Source organism: Aphelocoma coerulescens, chromosome 3 (genome assembly GCF_041296385.1).
Source record: "Aphelocoma coerulescens isolate FSJ_1873_10779 chromosome 3, UR_Acoe_1.0, whole genome shotgun sequence".
NCBI lineage: Eukaryota > Metazoa > Chordata > Aves > Passeriformes > Corvidae > Aphelocoma > Aphelocoma coerulescens.
In genome coordinates, this window is record NC_091016.1 from 70,624,972 (window position 1) to 70,648,034 (window position 23,063).

Consider the following 23,063-nt stretch of genomic DNA (forward strand, 5'->3'; position numbering starts at 1 on the left):
GGGAAAGGATGAAATCTCAGGGGACTCCTACTGGAACATATGTAAGCTATCTGGATAAAGCCCAGATGATTGTTCACCATCAGTAGGATCTATCACCTCAGAGCAATGAAATAAGCAGCAACCTGGAGCTGCACGTTCACCATCACCTAACCACCTCTCCCACTCCAGACAATCTGCAGTGCTGACCACTGGAGATAGCTGCAAGCCTGTCATGGAGGTAAAAGGGAAGGAAACATTAGTCTTCCTCTCCTCTGCCCTCCCCAACAACTCACGAGTTATTTGGCTTGAAGTCACTTTTACAGCGTTAGTTGCATAGCTCCCAGCATGAAGGCAGGCATCAGATACCCACATACTCCCTCACACCAATATGACTTGATACATCTTTTTCATTAACAGAAATGGTGATGTATCCCCAGGCATCAGAAGCTGGGCTGGCACACTTTTTTTGTTCACCTTCCTCAGAACAATTTCCCATCTGGTACGTGGCCCATCCTTCCTGAAATACTGGGTGTCATGAGATCATCTCACACAGCTCCCATTCTTCTTGAAGTTTGAACAAAGAGCCAGTGTTCACTGAAGCACATCATTTTATAGTTCATGGTAAGCATGCAATCTGATTTTCAGCCGCTCCACCCAGATGAAGGACAGGGTTTTCCAGGTGTAGAGTTTTTTTAGTGTTGGGCGTGTGTGAACTACACAGTATTTTGTTTAACACGTTGTGGTTCACTTTTTTTTTTTTTTCTGTGAAAACCTGAGGGCTTGTGGGGCTTAAAGGCAAACCTATCAATTGCCAGACAACGGCTGGAAAGGATTTTGAATCACAGCAAACCTTTGATGAACCTGTATTGAATTTCGAATTTGCAATAAAACCTGTGAGTTTCCAGTGGTTTCAGGTTCAGTTGTAATCATTATACAACATCTCTAATTACAAATTGCCACACAAAAAAGATAATCTAATAAAAAATAAGTTAAAATAATTGGAGTAAATTATGTTTATTTAAACATAAATTCCAGCACTGGTGACTTTATCTGTTATTCCAAATGATTTTTGGAGTACTAAGCTCTGGCAGTGTAAGTACCTGCAGTGCTTTTAGAAACAGAGAATGAGGCCTTTATTATAGGGCATACCTTCCTGGGGTCTGGATCAGGAGAGAGTATCCTTTGTCGCAACCCCGAGTGTCAGAGTCGCACAGCTGCACACAGACCTGTCTGAAAGGTCAGATAGTGATCACACGTGGAAATGATAGGATAATGGCAATACTGTTTATTACCATTCCAATTGCGAACAACGAGCCTTTACTGGCGTTAGGAGCCAGACAAGTGTTGCCAAAGAAAGCAAAAACACGAATTCTGACTCGAGGATACAGCCAGGCTGTTTGATGCGTGCTGATAATACCACGCTCGCCGCCCGATCTATACCGCGTTTCCAAGAGCGGGATGAGCCAACAGATCCCACCCGAGGCGCGGGGACTTTCCCCCGCAACCAGCGCCCGAGACCCGCCGCCCCCGGCCGCGCTCCCTGCCCCGACCTCCCGCCCCGCCAGCTCAGCCGGCGCTCTCTCCCTTCCGCCCCTCTCCTCCTTCTCCTCCAGAAGCGGCAGGTTCCCCTCAGGCTGGAGGTTGAGAGCGGGGGGCTCGCACAGCCGCCTGTAGCAGCTCCTGTGCCGTGCTGAGCCGAGCCGAGCCGAGCGGAGCCGCACCGAGCCGGGCTGGGCCGTGCCGGAGAGGGCGGAGAAGAGCCGAGCCAGCCGAGCCGAGCCGCGCCAGGGAGAGCCGATCCGAGCGGAGCGGAGCCGATCCGAGCGGAGCGGAGCCGATCCGGGCAGCGCCGATCCGAGCCGGTGCTGCCCCCGCGCCTGCAGCAGGAGGCGCTGCCGGGCGCCGCTGCGCCCGCGCCGGGCTGCGGGCCGGAGTCCCACATTCCCCGTGCCAAGTGCCGGGGAGCGGGGGTTGGACGTGAGCGCTCGGCTCCTCCCTCCCGCCCCACTCGCCCAGCAGCAAAGTAACTCCGGAGTACGAGGGGAATCGGTGCCACCGCCGCCGCGTTCGTCGCGCCGCAGACGGCTGCCCCAGCGGGCGGCCCCAGGGCCAGCGGGCGCCCCTCGGCGCGGGGGTCTCCTGGCGAGGCGCCGCGGCGAGAGGGGCGGTCGAGCTGCGCTCCGCCCGCCGCCGCGGGCCGGGGCAGCCCCGGCCTCTTTCAGAAACTTCTCCGCAAGTCGGCATGGGCAGGGGGGCCGGCGCCGCCGCCTCCCTGCCGCTGCTGGCGGCGCTCGCCCTGCTGGCCGGCAGCTCGCCCGCCCTGCTCGGGGCGGCCCGGGCCCAGCTCTCGGCAGGTGAGTTCTTGCTCGGCGCCCAGGTAAGGGCGGGCGGCGCGCCGGGGTCGTGTCGTGCCCGGACTGCCTGCCGGGAAAGGGAGGGGAAGGAAGGGGAGAGGGTTGGGAAGGGTCGCACTGCTCCGGGACCTGGCTCCCGCCCCGAGGACCGGCGGTGGGGCTGCAGAGGGGCTGCCCCACACCCCCACCGCCTCCGCTCTGCGGGGCGCGTTGGGCGACCCACGCGTGTGCGCAGGCTGCCGGTGCGGGGTTCGCAGGGGCGGGCGAGCGCGGGCTTCGGGCGCCTCACAAACTCCCTTTCCTCACCTCCTCCTCCTTCTCTCCCCCGGCCAGCCTCCCAGGTGCCGGCGGGGCTGGAGCTGTTGTCGCCCCTTCCCCCGCTCAAACTTTTCCCGGCGTTTCCCTGCCCGGCGCGGAGGGCGCAGCCCGGCCGCTCCCCTCGCCCCGAGGCGTGGGGCGGGGAGACACGGGGGCCACCGGGATCCCCCCTCCCCACACTAAAAAAAAGAGTGGGGAGTGAGAAACGGGACGGAAAGCACCGATAGGGTCGGCGTCTGTTTTGTGTGAAAGATGCGAATTTCTTGCCCCTTCCTCCCCGGCCGCCCAACGCCACGGGGTTTTGCGGAATTAAAGCCCGCGGGGCCGGGCGGTGGGAGCTGCGGCCGGCGCGGTGGTGAGTTGTTGGCCCCGGGGGAGCCTCGGGGCAGTGAGTCCGGGGCTGGAGCGGCCGCTCCGGGAAAAGGGGGCAGCATCTCCCGTGCTGAGCCGGAGCGATGCGAGGCACTGGGGACTCTTGTGCCGGACCGTCACCCCCACCTGCTCCGCTACAGTTTATGAAGCACCCTTCGTTTGCTTGTGGTGAAGCTTTATCGTGAACGTGTTCTTATTTTCCGCGGCGTGAAGTGTTACGCCAAGGACTGGCTGAAAGAGATTTAAGGCTCTTGTTTTGCTTTCTTCCCTCCCCCCCTTTCTTTTGAATAGTACTTGCGATTGCATCGGGTGCATCAGTTGGACAGGCATTTGAGGTCTTTATCATAGGCTACTGATTTAAAAACTGCCGTTAATAAAAGTATCTACACTCTTGAGACTTTAAAGGACTGATGTGTGATGTGACTTTAAAGGGGCTTTTCTTCTTTTCCTCCTGGTCCTCCTATAAATTAGTTTTTAATTGAGACATTTGAAATGTCATCGATTAAGAAATACGCTGAAGCAGTGCTGGTCTGAACAGATTATATCCATCCTTGTGTGTCTGACTTTGGTGTGTATAATTTAATGTCTCTGTGTCAGAATTGTAAAATTACGTAAGCGCCTACGAGCCCTTTACCCGGGAAGGGAAATGTACCATATACACAGCTGGTATGTTGTAGAAACAGCTAAAATAAAACATTCCCAAGTGTAATATCTTTTCATTCAAAACCATAGTTAAGTCAGACCAGTGATTTTGCTCTACTCTTAACTCATCAGACTAATGTTAACACCAAAGGTAACACTTATGTAAAGATTTTTTTATAAGCTTGTTCACTGGTGTAAGGAGAGTAGGAAGTTCTGATAACTTATATGCTTATATGGTCTGTGATATTTTATGCTAAAAATGCGGCATGCAGCCCATTTTGGAATTGCAAGTTCAAGGAGTCGGGTTGGTACTGTAGGGTATGTGTTAGGTAAGTGGAAAAGAATGTTCAGTATCCTTCTGACCAGAGTAGGTGAAGCTTGTCATGGAGTTGAACAATTGTATCTAGGAAACACAAGATTAATTTTTTGTGTGTGTGTGTGTATAGCATGTCAGTAGCTAGAGACTTACTGCCAAGAATCAAGAATACTGATGTATTGAGCCACTCAGACTCTTTTGAAGGTTTAGCAAAATAGGGTTGTTAGTAGCTGGTTCTATCATTGTACTCAGTTTAAGGTATGGTTCTTGGGCTCTTATTAAATGCATTTGATATCCACAAGTAGAGCTATGCCCTACAGAATTTGATAACTGCCACAAACTTTGTTTCGGTATTCTAAGTCAGTCCCTGGAGTGTGTGTGTTTGTGATTCTGTTGATGAGACTTCTTTATCCTGGTGTTAGTGCATGCACACAAAGGTTTGGGTTCATACGTCTGTTCTAGTGAGAGCCTTTCTGTAGCTTACAATGAGAAGTTTCTCTGGCGCACACTGGAGCATCTGTTTTATACCTAGTCATCTCCATTGTTCAACATAGGTACTGTTTTACAATCATCTTTCGTTGACTGCCTTCCACCATCCTCACCGTAATATAACAGCCTGTACTTTTCCAAGTTAAACTAAACCTAGCTGATTCTTAGCTCCCTTTTTATTAGTATTCTTCTTGTCTGAGCTGCAAGAATTGAAAACTGTTAATTTTCCTTTGTCATTAATGAAGGTATTAAGTCAGTCTGGACCTTTCACAAATCTCTCTCTCATTGCAATTTGATTTTTATTTCCTTTTTATGATGCTCTGTACTACTCCTGAGCATGAACGATAGCAAGATCCAGAATTCTTCATAAAAACTTTGACGTGTTTATTAAGGGTCTAATCAAATTACAGAGTATGAATTTTTTGAAAGTTGGCCTTCTTTGGGAACTGTGTGTGATAATTTGCCGTCTGTTCTTCCTCCTAACATATTCCATGAAAGCAAATGAGAAGGAGCAGCAGCAACTTAAGAAAAAGAACAAGATACATTTTGTAATTTGTTGCTGTCTTAGAAATTGTGTATGTCTTCTCCGCCCCCTTTGTGCATAATCGAGACATTGTATCTTTTGTTTTTCTCCCCACATTTCAAATGAAAAAAAACCCTAGCAAACAAAACCCCAAGCAGCTTCTCTCTGCTCTTCTCCCCCGCCCCCTTCCCCCCAACACAGCCATAATCCGCTGTGTAATGTTTTCTGGTCTCTGTAGATTGTTTCTTTACACCGCTGCTTTCCATGACCCTTCAACTTGGGTGCGTGCCTGTCAGAATCTAGGCCAAAATGTTTTGGCAGTGTGTTCTCTGTTGAAGTCTAGCTATTCCTTATATAGCACCTCCTTTCATCTGCAACTCCTACAGTTTGATAAAGAACAAGTTCAGCTTGTTTTCACAACTCAATCACTTTAAACTTATATTTTTTGAATATTATTTTTAGCAATTTGCATATTTTCAAAATTGAAAAAAAAAAAAGGAATATTTAAAAAAAATTTTTGGAAGAATGTTGCCAGCTTGTCAACTAGCTGATAGAAATATGCATTGCACTGCCTCTGATGGTGTCTGTGCAAGTGTGTGGGGTTTTTAATTACTAAATAAAAGATATGAGGATAAGAATTCTATGCGCATCAGCTTACCTGAAGCTATTTAACTGTGATATTTCAGACCACAGGTTTTTTCAGCATAAAAAGCACTGTATGTTTTATGAGTTCAAGTAATTTAATAGAATAGTTATTCTTTAGATTTTTGCATGCAAAATAGTTAGTGTCACAAATGAACATGCAAGAGTAAATATTTCTAAGTTAATAATTTTCCCTTCCCCTGATAAAATAGTTATAGTCTGTCTTTGGGAGTGAATCTATTTCAGAAATTTGATATGACAAAATAGAAGATATTATTTGTTTAATAACATTTTTTTCCGTTAAATATACTTACAGAGAATAATATGAAAATTGTAACCAGCATATCTATTTGTAATCATATAGTAGAAGAAACTGAGAGCTCTTTGAAAATGTTTAAAAATACTTTAAAGTAATTAAACTCAAATTAGCTCTTTGCCACCAGAACAGCGAAAGGTTCTTCAGTCACATTTTACCTTGAATGTGCTACAATTTGCATATATACGAGATATACAAGAGACACTGGTGCAGGTAGGCATCTATGTATAAGAGACTTATCAGTAGCTTTTTTATTTCCCATCAAGCTGTTAAAATGTATTGACAAATTATATGGAAAATGAGTGAAATTGGAAGTGAAATTATTTTCTCGCTTTCATCACCTCCTTCTCAAATGTTTTCTTCTCTTTATATGTTCAGCTCCTTCCACGGCACTGTTGGTTCACAGATCACTTGTCTATCTGTATTTCCAAGTGCCATATTACACTTATACAATGGATATCAATTTTCTAATTGGAATTTAACTGATTCATGTAAAATTGAAAGCATCCACAATGCAATGACCCTGGAAGTCCTGTTTAGTCCCTTTTTTCTGAGAAATCACAATACTGCTTGATTAGTGTGGTAGTGATGTACACAGTGCGCCTTAAAACAAGGAAGAGGTCTTGCTCTTATTTAAGATCTAGTTATGATAATTAATAAAAATTTAAAAATCCCAAGGAGGGAGGATCTGCACACAATGAGGTGAGAAGGTCCACCTAGTCCAGACTCAGATGGTGGGCACTTGGGGAGAGGGATTTTTGTCAAGGTGAGTGACTTCCTCTGATTCCTGTCTATCCACAGTGACAAAATGTTAGTATTTTGTACTGTAAGTGGACTTTGTAAATGATTGTGCCCGATGACATTTTCAGCCTGTGTTGCTTTTAGCATTGCCTTGCTTTCTGGTAAGGAATCTATGAGTTGTATGGGAAAAGCTGTGATCCTTTGTTTTTTGAAATAGCTAGTTGTATTTCATATATCCTAGCTCTTGTATTAAAAGATGAATAATAATTTATCCCATTTTACCTTCTTCATGCTACACAGGGTTTTTTCACTCTATCTCAACTGTTCTTTCTAGTCAGAAAAGTCCAGTTGTAACCATCTTCTATGAAGCTACCATTCCATATCTTCTTTTTATCCTCTATCAGCCTTCTCTTTCTGTTCCAGTTCTACATTGCTCAGAGCATCTGTGAGACAGCTGCCCAATGGGTTTATACAGCCCTTAATAACGATTTCTGTTCTGTTCCCTATCTAGAGTGTGATCATTCCTGTCATTTCCTTGGCTTTTTTGACCATTTGTCTCACTCCTGGTTGTGAGCTGAAACATCTGTGGAACTATTTCATTACTGAAGAGCTGAGATATTGCATTAAATGATTGTCTGTGATGTGGCTGTGACAGTGGGCAGCAGAACTCTTGGGAAGGAGAGAGTCTTTAACCAGCCCTTTTGGAGGAAGGAGAGATTTTAAGCAAGGCTCTTGAAGGACCTGTGACATCATGTTGGGTGTTTGGGAGAGTTTAATGCTTACCACAGCAGTTTGTCTCTTTCTCTTTCTTGAGATGCTCTTGTTAATACAAGTAAGTTAAAAAGAGTTTATCCTCTTACATGTAAAGATTGACAGTGTCTGGATTAACATGCAGAGAGATCTGCAGCACTGCTGTGGTGCTGCTTCTTGCTCTTGAGTCCTTATGATGTCTTTGTACGATCTCTGTTGGGTAGACCTCTAGGTCATCTCACCTCTCAGGAGATGGCATGTGACCGAGTGCCAGCATCTGTTTTGGTGAAATCTCTACTCTTCCTTTTGCAACACAGATCCTGTTGAATGTGTAATAAAAAAAAAATACTTCAGTTCTGTTAGCTGAGTCAGTTAGGATATACCTTGTGTTTTCAGGTGCTGATGGAATCCCTTCTCTCATAGCTTATCATGGTCATGAAAAGATGCCTTTGTAGTGCTGCTCCCAGAAGTGTGTGCTCAGTTTTGGAGCTTCATTTGCAATCTGCCTATGCTGTTAAGCTAATTTAAATTACTGCTGCCACAGAGGGGGGCATTTCTATCACTCGAGTAGCTCTCGGGTCTTTGCCTGTGCTAGGTCTGGCCATCAAGTGGCCTGTGGGTGACTTGGTTTAGCTTTATGCCAATCTCCTTGAAGGGAGGATGGGTCTTGGGATTAGTTCCCTATTGGTTCACTGATGTATGGGAGGATGAGGGCTGATGGTGGGAAGGCTCAGTTTGACAGCTGTAATCGCAGTGCAGCTCGTGTGAGGTGAACCTGGCACTGTTTTGAGTCACACTGGATCTACACTCTACTCACCATGACAGCCGAGGAAGTACAAGCAGGAGCCAGGAGGGCACAGACTGAGGTGGGAACAGAGGCCTGGTGCTCCCTCTGGAGCTGGAGGGGTTAGACTGGGTGAAGGTGTTTGAGGCTGCGTTCTGGCTGACTGCACACCAACTGATGACAGCATTATGCTAGTGTTTCTGACATGCAGCTCTGAGTAAACTGGGCTTAAATGTGTTCTTTTGTTATAATAGGTAGCTAAGGCATTTATTATATAATTGTATAAGCAAGGAGTGGCCTATTCATGTGCCTTAGTAGAGAGCAATTGTGATGTCAAGCAACAGGGGACTTGATGGAGGTGACACCTAGATACAAGGGTAGAATTAAAGGATGTTGTGACACCCAGTTTGGGGCACAGCAGGAACTGGTTTACAGCTGGTTTCTGTGGTTTCCACATCTTTCCATGCATGATCTATCCTTGCCCATACTCTGGGGTTTTTAAATAGGCTTGCTCATGAGATGAGGATGTGGGTAGAAGAGGAAAAATGGCCACGGTTTCTAAAGGCCAGAGTGAGCCAGTTGGGCAGTGGTAAATGGCACTGGTGACAAATCTGCATCATCTGGTTGAGCATAAAATCCTTCTACACCTAATTTTGTAGGTCAGAGAGGTCATTACCTTGTGCTGTTTCCTGGTAAGCCTTGACTAGAGGTGGGTTTAAACTAGTTGTTTAAAATTGTGCGAACTACCCAGCTGAAGTTACCTATAGTGCACACCCACTATGTATTTGCAAGCCACTTAGTCTGCTCTTACTAGGAGGCCATGTAGTTGAAAGTTGTGTTTGAATTTTCAATAAAAGATCTGAGGGATTTAATTTCTTGAGGATTGGTGCTGTGAAAAAGTTCAATTCTTTGCCCAGTACTAAGGTAATATGAGGTTATTTTTGTTAGCTAGTGTATGAAAGATTGGACCTTTCAGTTTGTCAGAAAGTCATTTACTTCTGTTGCCACTTACTAAAAACATGTGATTATATTTATTAATTGAGTAGCAAAATAAGCCATTTCTCAACTACCGTGTCATGAAATTAATTCTACTGACTTATGAGACACTGTTGAATACTTTAAATCCAAGTTCTGTTGCAATGAAATTATGCTATGTTCATTCTAATTATTGCACACTGGTTACTCAATTTATTTTGAGGTGGAGTTGTATGCTTTCTTTTGTGTGTAAACACTTGTTCTGTAACAGTAAAAATGACTGATGAATATTTACCAGAAGAGAAAAATACTATGAAGAAGAATTGTGTCTGTAATTCAAGTTAATTCAAAACTGCTCAGAGTTAAATTTTTGACTGGATAACTGACTTCTTGAACTATTTTTTGTATTACTATTTCTGAATAGAGGTTGTGCTTCTTTGTGAGTCCTATGGTGTGGTTTATGATATTTGTTGTTTTTAAATGATTTATGTTTTTAAGTAAAAAAGAAAAAAGACTATTGAAGCTCTGAAATTTTAGGCTGTTTTTGTCTTCTTCACTACAGTGAAAAATAAAAATACAAGACCTGGCAGAGAGTCGCCCTGTCGTTATTAATTAGAAAAATGCTCTGATTTTATATTTTGACACCTCATTGTATCTGTATCACAGCTCTGTGATATTAGGCTAGAGTAAGATCAAAATTGTCTTGGTTCTCCTAGTGTCATCCTATTTGCCTGTTCTTTGTAAATGTGAAAGCACTTATCAGCCATGAGAGTGCTGAAGAAATGTGACTGAGTTCATGACTAGATAGGTTGTCAGTGCTGACTGCCATCACTCTGTTTAAAATACTTTAAAGGGACACTTTCTTATAAAAATAAAGGCAGTTTTATATTTTGTTCAACTTCTGATTCCTTAGAAGAAATGCATTTTTACAATTGTAGAAGTACTTTCTCAGGCACCTCTCCAATTAGTATGCTTGAGTCTGAGTGCTGCATGCATTTTAAGTAAACAATACATATCAAAACATTGTTGTGTTAACTTCAGTTCTATTTGTCATAAGTTTTACAGAGGAAATAATGGTGTTGGTTTAAAAATGTTAAATAAACAAAAGAGGCCAGTCCAGTTTCGGAATTACTGAATGATTGGTTCCATAATCCCTTCCCCCATACCTGAAATAAGAAGTGGACTATCATTTTCCCTGCTGTTCTCACACTCCTTGCCCCTGTGGTGGTTCATCCACCTCCCACCTTCCCCAGGCCAGTGCTTTCTTTAGGTGACCTTAGACACTTGTGACAGCCCTCTCTGCCCCTTTTTTAACCTCCTTGGCCGTCCTTGTTTTTTGTTGGAAGAGTTTAATGTTTTGCGCCATAAGTGAAGGGAGGTAAGGTAGATGAGATTCCTTAGTCAGAATGGTTAGGTATAAATAAATAGTTGAGTACAAATATAATTTGACTTTTCATGAATTTTTTGTGTGCTCCTTTGCTTAACTGGTTAGCTGTATCTGTCTTTGTTTATGCGACAATGTGGTTTGGTGCATTCCATGTTCACTTTTCAGGCTAGAAAATTTCCAGTTAAAGCGGCTTTCCACTCTTGCACAGCAGAATTGTAATAAAATTATCTTTTCAGTCTTTTCCTTAGCCAATTCAGAAAAGCCAAACAAATATTCTTCTTGCAGCTAGTTTTTACCAGTAATCAGTCCTGACTCAATTTGTGAGTATACTAGAAATTGAAAACTCATTCCACAGGCTGGCCAACTCTTCAGCATATGAATACTTTTTGTGTGTGGTCTTGTTTAGTGCAAAAGGTCTATTTATGTTAAGTTTCTTGCATTTGTAAATCTCTGAGGGGTTGGCTTTTCTTCCTTGCTACCTTTTCTTTCAGATAGCATAACAAACTATTCACAACCCCCACCACAAAGAAAACCCTTTGTCTCCTTGCTCTACTTACTTGTAAGAATGTAAGTAGATATGCAAGTGTGAATTACAGAAAGATAATTTCCAGGTAAGAGCAAAACCCTTGGTGTGTAATGATTTGGATTTCTGAATCAGTTGAAATGAGGCTTGGTAATGAAAGGGATTATAATTTTCCTGGTAGACACAGGCTAAATAGATGGGTGTAATGTCACAGCATGTAAAGATTTAAAGGTGGGGGTTTTTTCTGACTGAGGTGGCTGAAACCTGGAAGTGAGAAGTTGTTAATCAAATTGGTTTTTGTTTTAACTTTTAATATTTTTTAACCACTTCTGTTAGTAGTTACTGACTTTAGATGCTGTTATTAGCCACTGTGGCTGACTTTTTCCTTTGATAAAGTTAGTTTAATGGTTTAATGCTTTGATTCTTCTTACATAAGCGGGAAGGTGTTGCATTCCTAGGTGGTGTGTTATTCCCAGCACTTTTTTTCCTCTCCCCTTTTTTTTCCCCTTTTTCTTTTCATTTGAAATACCTGTAAGCTGATTTGGTTAAGTACTGTAGGGTAGGTTAACAGCTCCTTCTGAGTCATGTTGAAGGCATGAAGTGCTTCCAGGTCTGTAGTTCTTTCCAGGGATGAGCAAGTTCCTGGCCAGTTTGTGTATCCTGTTGTCTGCACAGCAGCAGCTAACTACCAGACTCAGTTTATAGGTTGTTTTAAAGGCATTGAAATGGATATACTAAACAGCTTTTTGGGGGGTGGTGATTGTTCTCTCTGGCTCACTTATCTGCGTTTTTTGAGCTTATACTCCACATGCTCAACTCTTTTGGTGATTTATTGGTGTTTCTGTCAAATGTTGAACTAGGAATTGCATTAAATGACCAGCATTTTGGAAGGGCAGGATTATGCTCTCGTTTAGAGAGGCTGCACAGATGTTCTTTATGAGCATTCAAAAGAGGGGAGTCAGTACATTGCTTTAAGGTTGACAGAAACCATGTATTTTAAAATCCTTGGTCTGAGCTTTATGGGCTATGTGACAAGGCTGTGAACCTGAAAGAGTAGCATTTGTGATTAATAATGACATTTGCAGACCCTAGGAATACTGGAATATCTGTTGGATTGCTTTGCTTGCATAGTGATAGTATCCAGATGCTAAGCATAAACATCTCTCTCTGTTTGCTTAAGCATGGAAATGGAAATGAAAACAAGTACCAGATAATTTGAGTTTCTGGGAAATAATTTTGGCCATCCATCTCTTTAAACAGCTATTCTTGCCACCTGAAAGCAACCTTAAGTAATTAATGGGCCAGTCCTTTTCTATGATGAAGAAGTTGAAAGAATTAGAATAATTATCTTTTAGTGGAAGTGAATATGTGATTAAACAAACAACAAAAAACCCCACTGCTCTTGAACGTGGAGCATTTGCATAGTGAACCTAAACCTAAAAAACCCCCATCATTAGCAAGTGAAGCAAATGCCAAAGAAAATACTCAAATTTACTGAGTTTCTGTATTAGGCAGACCCCAGAGGACACAGGAACAAGTGAATGAAGTTGGTAAATGTTTATTTATTTCCCTAATAAAATAACAAATTTATTCACTTTTGAAGTGCACAACAGTACTGATGTCGATTACCTAATAGACAGTTTGTTAAGTTCTTACCAAGTACTGTTTCCTGGGCACTGCTTGTGTAGTACTTGCAACAAAGCTGTAGTGGAAAGTAGTTTTGGAGAATTTCTTGCCTTGAATAATACTTTGAAAATGGGTAAACAACATAATCTTATTTTGATTTATGGAGAATAGGGGAGGCATAAGTGCACTACTCCTTTGTCTTTGAAGGAAAGCAACTGGTCTCATATTTATTGGAGGACAAAATTAAGTATTGGGATCCCAATTTTGTAATAACTAACCATAAAGATCCCAAGTCCCCTTACATGTTCTTCCACATCAGTTATTGTCTTGTGGTTGAGGATCAAGTCTTGTGATGGTGGCAGCATTTTAGCTGTGCTAACAAAATAGAAGATTTGAAGAAGAGTAGTGTAAAATTAAGAAGTGGTAGAAGGGATCTGTAAATCGATTGCAGAAATCTTGAAGCGGATTAATTTCTTCAGTACTGTGTCATGAATGAGAAGGATGCCTTTTTTTCTCTATAAGACACGAAATGTGGACTGAGAATGAAAGGAAGTTAAGCCCATTCTTGTTGCTGCTCTTCAGCTTTTGGTACTTTAGGGATAACTTGTATTTTATCATCATCTTGTTACACTTAGAGGTTTGTGGGCAGTAATACATAAAATTCAAAACAGCTCTGTTCATTTTGTATGTTGAGTGTATTGCCAGGTGAAAGAGGTCAGAAAAACAAACCAGCCTACCCGCCTGTGGGATGAATACCTTCTTAGTTAGGACTGAACTATGGGTAGGCAGGGGGTTTTGATCACTTTCTTGATAATTATCCAGTTTTTTCCATGCGTCTGCTCAGCTTTTGTTTTATTAGTGTGGGGTTTTTTAAACTCCCAGATTAGGGTACCTTTATCTTCCAGTTTACTATATTAAAAAGGCCTTGTCAAGGTGGAATCCAGGTAAAACTGGTTTCTATTTATTTCCTAATCCTTTTTTGAGACATTCTGCATTAAAGATGACTGTGTATTGATTATCATAGTATTCTTCCTGTCCATCTTTTACATTCTCTCTTATCTGCTTGTTTACTGCATCTCTCAACTGTAGCAATTAAGTATCTGATTAAATTTGCATTCTTTTGGGTAAGAATTACGAAAGAGCAGGCAGTATTTGACCTCAGTATTTAAGCAAAATGGGTCCTTCTTATATAAAAGATTATTTTGTCTATGTTTAGGTCCAGAGAAGTTGCTATCTCCTTATACTTTTGCAGTTCAGAACACAATTTAGGAAAAGAGTGGGATTGAACTTCAGGATTTCTGTAATCTGTCGGGGAAAAAGCAGAGAAAGTGTAGCAACATTAAGAACATTAAAATTACACATATTAAAAACTTCTGTCTAAATAAGTTGTAATTAAGAGGATTTGCCTTTAGCAGTATAAAAGATAAACTACAAATGATTCTATCTTCTATGTAAATGTTCAGTAATTGATGTATAGCTCATAAATGGACCCAGTGGCTGTTTGATGAATGTGTTTATACATGATAAAATATATAAATACTTCTAGGTCCCTGGAGTATTTTTGTTTCTTTCACATGTGATTGATCAGTTTACCTAAGACACAGAGTAGTTTGTTCTCAGACACAGTTTACAGATTCTGGCATGATGAAATGTTACAATAGCAAGAGATAAAATGCACGGACAAAGAAGATATTCTTAATGGGGGACTGTAATCAGTGTTTGAAAACTGGCTAATGGATTGCAGAAGATAGCAGCCTAACAGACAGACAGCAAGCAATAAAGACCATGTATGAAAATGCAAATACATGGTAAAATTAAATGAAGTCAAAGCTTGGCTAAATGTTCTGTATTTCAGTTTGCTTTCCAAAAACTTTGGAATGGAAGGCTTGGATAACTAGGAAGTCATCCTTTTTTAATTTAAACTGTTAATGTTGAATGTCTGTGAATAGAAACATTAAAAAAAATAATTTCCAAAGGCAAAATAAAGTTATGTTTGGGTAGAGCTGTCTGCACACTTAGCTGCACTGTATTTTGCTCTTGGAAACTTATGAACTGCTACAGAAAGAAATTAGAAGGATCTTGCCAGTTTTATCTGTGATGCTAGTACCTGTCAGGGCAATTCTGTTTTTGTGTCTTAGAAGGACTATGGCCGTATCTGCATTGACAAGCAATCTAGTGCAGCAGATACTGGTTGCAGAATTGGAGCATTACAGAAAGTGAGGCACTTGGAACCATTGCATGTGCTGTAGCCAGGCAGGGTTACCTCAGATTTCACGGTATCTTTCCTGTAGGCTCATTTTTTTCTGGTGTCTTGGATTCCTAAGGATCTCATGGTGCATAGTCCACTAACTTTGAATCAAGCTTCCCTGAGAAGTGTTGGAGCATTTCAGATGTGGATCTTCTGGTGTGCTCGTCTCTGACCGTGGTGGTGAATTTCACCTGTACAAGAACTGTGCTGAGAAACAAACTAATGGTAAATGGCAATCAAGGCATTTATTTTCCTTCTCTTTTGAACCAAATTCCCAACACAGGTACAGCTTATTTAAAAAAACCAAACAAAATAACCCCCAAAACTATAGGACACTAGACAGGCTCCCTGCTAGAGAGTGTATAAAAATCAACGGGACAAAAAACTGAAGAGGAACATGCTCTGAAAAAGTAACAATATTTTTGAAATTGTGTCTCTTCCCCTTTTCACGAACGTGCATCTCTGCTGTGGTTTTAAGTGTTTGGCTAGTAGGTTTTTCAAGTGGTGAGCAAATAAGAGAGGAAGATGATGATGTCTTAATTTAGTGATGAGTGTTTTCAAGGCCAAGAAGCTAACCTGGCAGGAAAAACTGAAAGCTTGTTTAGATAGTGAAATTAAATACTGTATTCATACAATGCTCTATATTTGGGTGGGAAGAGCAAAGATTGGTCTCAGAATGTTTGAGGCAGATATCATGCAGGCTGTAGATCTCTGGTTCTGTTTTCCTCTCTGAGATTCTGTTGCCCCTTGCAATACTCATAGTTGAGCCTCATTATGTTCCTGTGATTTCTGTTGTACTGTACCCCTCATTTAGCACCTAGACTTGACTCAATCAGAGAGTGTACAATGTGGCATTATGCTTTAATTTCTTATGTTCTAAATTATGTCCTAGTTTTTTACCTAGGTGTGGGGTTATCCCATCCTGCAACAGGTAAGTGAAATTTTATATGAAGCAAGACTGCACAAAATTATACCCCACTGAGAGAACTAGTTCTTAATAAGGCAAGCATGTCAGTGTGTTTGCAAGTAGCATTGATGGTAATAACACTTATTTGTAATGACACCAATAACATCTCAACCTGGCAATAACATCAGTAACACCTACAATGATTTTGAGGGAAATGGTTGGTAAAAGGGGCCAAACTGGTAGTTTTCCTGTGAAAATCTCTGAAAAGAGGTAAGGGAGGGAGAGAGAAGAGTTGTTGATAAAAATGAAGTAGAATATATTAAACTTGAAAATGGAATATAAATCATAGGAAATTGGAGTTAAAATAAGAATTGACCAGGAGCAGGGGGGAAGCTGCATACTAAGACTAGCTGAGATGTCTGCCCCTATAGAGTTTAATATCTCACTATGTGTGAAGAGTGTGATCTGGAAATGAGATTAAAACAGGAGTTGATGAGAATGAGGAGATGAACTGTTGCACCTTCACGGAGGTGTCCACCCCCATGGAAATTAATATCGCACAGACTAAGGAAAATGTGATTTGCAAAGAAGATATACATGCATTCACCATCTCAAGGAGATCATCTTATAGGACTTGGATAGGAAGTAGCCTTGACTTTCTACCAGGGACTAATGTTCTGTTGTCAAATAGATTCTTCCAAGGCCATTTGAACATTTTACTTTAGCAGATTTAGCAACAAAACTACTATTGAATGTTTTATTAATGTTGCAAAGCATATCGTGGCAAGTTCACTCTTCTCATATTTAATCCTCTTCCTTGGCATGGTAACTAATAAGCAGATCAGATTTCTGATTAAACAATGGAGGATTGATGTCATTATTAACATACGAGACAGTTTTATTTCTACCTCTGTTAGTGCAACAGCTCCCTAAAGCACGGAGTGTCAGAAATGAGATTGTTCTTTAGAAGGAGGGAAGAGCAAATTTTTCATAATTTATCTGTTAGAAAACAGTGGAATATGTTTTTTTTTTATTTAATAGTTCAGTTAAATGCTGTATTTAACACTTTAGTTGCCCCTCTTTTTCTTGAGTTCTCCTAGTAAATGTTTTCACAGAAGAAGTCAGGGAAGTATATAAAACTAGTCATCTCAAAATACAATTCCAGATGAGATATATTTGGTTGCACACTGAGTATATCTGATGATGAAGAAAAATTTTCAGATCTTCCACTGCATTCCCAAGTTTTAGCATCAAATCTTTCAGGCATATAAGTTTCATTTGGCTAGAAGTCATGTGGAGATCAGCTATCAAAGGCATGTGTTTCACTAGGCACTCAAAGAAAAGCATAATTGTAATTCATGTTATAGTAACAATACCTACACTACCACTTATTGCTGTCTTTCCATTTTCAATGCCAGTTTTCTAATGGAAGGTGACCAGTGCTCCTGGTTCTGTTGGTGGCTGTCTGTTGTTGAAATAGAATGATTTACAGAGTAAGTTGTGCTGTCTCTTTCTTCTGCTGTGGTAATCAGGACACATGGGATGTTACTGCGAGCCAGAATAGTTTGGGGTTGATGATTTAATTTTGAGTGGACTTGTGAACAGCGTCTGGACCAAGAACATTAGTGAATGGGCCAATCCTGGCAGCAGGAATACCTGTGGGTGCAGGCTGGATAGTGGCTGGGTGATGCCCTGCAAGAAAGGGGTCTGGGGTCATTGCTGGCTGGGTATGCATGTGAGGTTTTTTTGTTTGTTTGTTTGCTTCCGTGGGGCTTTTAGTTAATTTTTTATTTTTGTGAGCAAAATGAATTACATACTGGACTGCACTGAGAGGGTTGTAGTCAGCCGATTGTGGCAAGCTGCTGTCCCCCACTACTCAGTGCTGGTGACTTACATCTGGAGTATTTTGTTGGGAATTGTGGCTCTTGCCCTCTCCCAGGTCACAAAGGATGTGGGGAAGCTGAAGCCTCTTGGGAAGTTACTGAGGTTGGGGCCTGGATGGTGTGACCTAGATGGTGTGATCTCCAAGGGGCACCTGAAGGGAGCTGGGCTTGTTTAGTCTCAAGATGAAGAGTAAGGGGATAATGTTAACAGGAGGTTGCAAGAACTTGAAGGGTGGTTATGAAGATGACAGAGACCATCTCTTTGATAACAGCAAATAATACAGTAAGGGGCAGTAGACTCAAATTGCAGCTTGGGAGGCTCAGCTTGAGTACTATAAAACATTGCTCATGTGTAGGAGGGTGGTAGAGCAGAACAGACTGCCCAGGGCAACCCCTGTCCAGTGAGGCTTTCCTCAGCTAGACAAAGCTGTGGCTAATGTTATAGTCTTGGTGATAATTCTGCTTTGAAGGGGATATTTGGCCTAGATGGCCTCCAGAGGTGTCTTACAAGCAACACTTCTTTGATTCTAGTAGAACTGTAGCCTGCAATTTCATGGGGTGTGGGAACAGGTCGATGCAGGTTGAAAGTGCAGGCTCCAGCCTGGCAGAATGGCTGGTTGGTCTCTGCTCCAGAGAGACATTTTGATAACCTTTGCTCCTTCTCTGAGCAGTCAGACTGGATTTTTCTTTTTTTTTTTTTTTGTGAAATGATACATTCACATCTAACCCAGGAATGGGTTTGCAGAAACACATGGACTTCTTTGCTTTTTCCTTCCCCCCCCCCAGCTCTGTGAGTTGGGCAAAATTTATGCTTCTTCATGCAAACTAATTTATAAACTTGATTCACCCTGCAAATCAAGCATGAAGACAGCAAGAGTTTGGAGTTTGACTTCTTGCTTCTGTTATATGGAAAGCATAGCTCTCGTAGTAAGAGGATGTCTGGAAGTTCTTCCATGCGATTTCCATTGTTCCACGAAAGAGGCATCTTACAGTTGTATTCAACACTTGCTGAGGTAAAATCCCTCATGCCTGTTTAACCCTTGGCTTTTTAAAGGAGGTGGTGAAATGAAAAACTCCCTTTCCAACACAGAGGACACCTTATGTGAAGTTTTCTGCCTGTCACAGACCTGTGTAAATACACTTGTCTCTGTTGTCAGACCTTTTCTCAAAGCATGCGTGAAGGTGATGTGTCCATATGTGACAATAAGGTCACATTCAAATTAAAAATTAATTTAAAACATTTTAGTTAAATCATGTTAAAATTCTGTGTGGATTGCTTTCATTCAGTATTAAAATGTCATATTAAAATTCAGTTTAGGGTAATTCACCTTAGGAATGGATTAGGTTAAATTGGATTAAAGTAGACTAATTCTGGAAAAAGAGGCTCCACAAGTTTTTCAAAGTGAAGTAAAATGACTTTAGAGATAATTTAGACTAATTTTCATTGTTCCAATATGTCATCCTATGGTACATAAACACTTTTGTCAAGATTAAAATAAGGTAGGTGTATGATTCAGCTCTTCCTTGCTCTGCTGAGGATAAACGTCAAATCTCTGTTTTTTAATGTTGAGCCCTTGTTTTATCCTTCTCTTTTGGGAAGTCTCTGAAGGCCCTGTTGAGCCTTCTTCCTCAGTGTATCAGGGAGGTATATTTTTCAGGTTCTCCAACAAAGTTACTTGAGAAGAAGTGTGAACTCAGATGATACATTATGCTTATTCAAGTTGAGCTGTGCAGATTGTGTAGCTTTTAGTACAAGGCTATTTTTAAAGTTATCAATAAGGAAATGTGTAGGAAGGGGTGTCCCCTACAAAACAGCCGTCACTTAACTAAAAGTATGGCATTAAGGTTTGTCAGCAAGACTGATTTATCATTTGTGTAGTGCTTTCTTTGAGACTTGGTTGGCTTTAGCCTCAGAAGTATTTCAGATAACTAAGGTCCCCAAGGCATCTAGTGATCTGTTTTGGGGCAATTTAAGGAATTGTTATCCATGGCCATCTGCACCAATAATCCCGGTCAGAGCTTGAAACCGACATGCAGATCATGGAGAGGGAAGTGTGTTTACTCCTTTGTGACCACAGTGGATGGCCGTGCTTCTGCTTAGCAAAGGGGGCCTTAACTCCTTCAGCCGCTTTAACCAATCCAGTGGGAGTTCGAGCAGTGAGCACGCTGTGTTGGCAGATTCTGAAAGGGATTAAAGTCTCCTTGAAGCTGTGCTCTGACGTTGTTACAGGCAACCTTCTCATGGTTAAAAATCAAGAAACAAGCTGCTGCTTACCAAGGAAAATGTGCCCCCTCTGCCAAACCCTCAAACTCAGCCCACAGAATAACACCTTTGTGCATGATGTGTTTGATGTCATGTATACTAGTATTTGTGAAACAAGCTTTTTCATATTGTCAAAACTTTTTGAGCTAATATATTCAGGCTATTTGGTATTTGGGAAATGTAGTTACCCCTTTGTATTTGTTTTAACATACGATAAATTAAGTGATGACTTTGTTGTGAATTTAGAATTTGAAATGGAAATAGTCTTTCATTCCAGAAGTATAGACACTTTTGCTTTGTAGAAGATCAGTGCAAAATTTTGTAGTAATTTTCTGTAGGTTCAATGTAAATTATTAATATCCAAGTAAGTAATTTTGATTGGCTATTGTGCTTCTTGGTGCTTAACTACAAGATTAAAAGCGCAGACTGAGTTTTGTTTCGTTTAGCTAGCACAGAATTCTTCAGCCATTTCTGTGGGCAAAATGCCTTCTGTTATGGGATCTGTGCTACCTGTAAAGATCATTCGATGTCATTTAGTTAATATCACATTTGCTATATTTGAAGGAACAGTCCTTCACTTAAAGTGCATTCAGTTTGGGGTTACATAACACTAACCTTTGAGACTGTTGTGATTGTAGGATTTTGCTTCTGCTTCTATATCCCATGTATGTACTACTGAGTACTGCCCTGTCACTTTCTGTTCCTCTTTTGCATGCTGTAATTTCAGGAATTTGCATGCTGTAAATTCAGTCTGATGAAGAGTTTGATGCACACTCTGGAAAACTGCACAAGGCTAGCAACCTATTGTCATGAAAATAGACACTGAGGGCAAATATGCAGATAATCAAAAAATGTTTGCTTTAAAATTCTGATTTGAGAAAGATCGGGAGCTTAAGTTGCTTTAGATGGGGGGAAAAAACCCTCTCTCCCAACTGGTTGCTGGTAACATTTCCCATTGGAATGATAGTACTCTTGACCCACATATGTTTTATTTTTTTCTTTTCTTTTTTTTTTTTGGTACAGTACATCATTGTTGATGATTCCTTGCCATTCAAAAATTCAGGAATAATGATGATTTAAATGCTTTTTAAATAGGAAACCCCATAATATTAATGAAAATGAGGAAAAAATGAGAAGCTGACAAACAGTTGAAGCACCAAAACCAGAAGACTGTGTTTAATAGGATATTTGTTTTCATTTTTTTAATATTATTCTGTATTTTTCCCCACTCTGTGATTTAAAAGAAGTGTGAAGAAAATGGTAAACACTACTTATTGGCCTAGACTTTGGATCCCATTCTTAAATACTGCCAGTATTGCATCTTATTGAACATCCTTGAAATACTTGGTATTATATGATTGGAATTTTAATTTCCTGGAATTTCTGGGAAAATGCTTAAACTCTAAAGGGTTTTTCTTGATTATTCTTTTTAAACTGACTGTGCTTAGGAAAGTTAAGCAACCCCATTCAGAGAATACTTCAGGACTGCCCAAAGCAATTAGCATAAACTTTGTGGTTTCCCGTTAAAACTTCTCATTCACAAGAAAAATCTATCCCATTTTTGGCTTGTTATTTTGAATAAAAGAAAAACTTCTAGGCTTTCAAGCCTGTATTTGTAAAATAATTTCAAATCTAGTGTGTAGGCTTCCAAATTGCTAGTTGAAGACTGGTTTGTTTAAAATATGTCAACACCAATTAAATTTAAATTCCGTTTGGTTTCATGTATTGGAAGTTGTGCTTTGTATGATCTGGAGCTTTCCTTGGATTCCGTAGTGGTAATGTGTGCTGCTTGAGTGAGTTAACACTGCTGGCAGTTCAAGTAGAAAGAAAAAACCTGAGGAGAAATTATGTTCAAGTGGGTAGCCACTTGCAATATGATACCAGTCTTGAAATTCCTAGAGCCAGATTAGTATGATCTGGTTTATTCCTACAAATACGGACCTTGGGGCTTTCTTCATTGTCAAGTGAGTACACTGAAGTCACAGTTCACTGCGGAGCCATGTGTATCATGGTTATTACATACTTCTAGCTTGAACAAGGAGGGAAAGAAATGAGAAGTGTGAATGTTTTTGTTTTCAGGCTAGCTTCTAATGTAGGGAGAGAGGCAATTTTATAGAGCATTTGGCATTCTTAGAAGAAAAACTAAAAAAAAAAAAACTAAAACCTGCTTACATTCAGGAAGATTGGTATTTTATTTTATTTCCCCTTCTGTGTTTCTAAGAACATCTTAATTAAACAAGAAATCTTTCAAGCATTGCTGAAACAATGCTGCAAAATTGTTATACCTGTTTTCTCCGAATCTATAATGCCTGTAGCAAATTTGTGAATCATAAATGTCTCACTCTCCACTTTTTACATGAGACAAGGAACATTTAAAGGTTCTCAATAAGGTGCATGTATGCATCCCTATGTAATTTTAACTTTTCTGCATATTAGTTTATTATTATTACCCCTCATCTGTTTTGTCTTCTAATTATTGAGCACTCATTCCAATTGCTTTCACTGATGCAAACAGAAGGAAAACCAGGAGAGAAACCATGAGTCAACTGAAATAATTACTTTTCACGATGGCAAGTTGAAATTGATTTATTCAGGTGCTATGTTTCTGCATTTTTCTAGGATTATCAACTGCAAGTTTGGTTCCATCATGGGGTTATAGATTTGTCTGGCCTAATGTATAATTTGGAGCTGATTTTACAGTGCATTTTTGGGATTTGTTGTATGGTTGCTTCCAGCCTGCCCAAAGTTTTCCAACATCTGGAGGCAGGTGCTTAGGATCTTGGAGTTCCTCTGAAACAGAAACTTTGGCTGGTATGAGACTGCCTTGGCACCAGGATTTTGTGATTTTGCAAATCTTTAGTATTTCTGTGACCTTTCTGCTCAGCCACCTCTGAGGATGGTAACAAACTTCCCTGTGAAGACACTGGAAGGAAAGCGGGAAGAGACTGGCTGAAGCTTGACTTGTTGGCTGTGGAAGGCAGTATTACTCATGGTAGCTTTAGGCTGTCATGAGACTTTGGGCTGA

At 41.0% G+C, this 23,063-nt stretch overlaps 1 protein-coding gene across 5 annotated transcripts in view; it reads left to right on the forward strand.

Moving 5' to 3' along the window:
• Window positions 1-1,962: 1,962 nt before the first annotated feature.
• The window catches only part of PTPRK (protein tyrosine phosphatase receptor type K), a 389,920-nt gene continuing 368,819 nt past the window's right edge, over window positions 1,963-23,063 (forward strand). For 2 of the 5 annotated variants that reach the window (XM_069010805.1, XM_069010806.1), the window contains exon 1: window positions 2,000-2,333. In XM_069010805.1, coding sequence (XP_068866906.1) covers window positions 2,222-2,333 — 112 coding nt within the window. In that variant the 5' untranslated portion in view covers window positions 2,000-2,221. Of the gene's footprint in view, window positions 2,334-23,063 lie in introns of all 5 variants that reach the window. The other 3 variants (XM_069010807.1, XM_069010808.1, XM_069010804.1) reach the window with 3 other exon arrangements.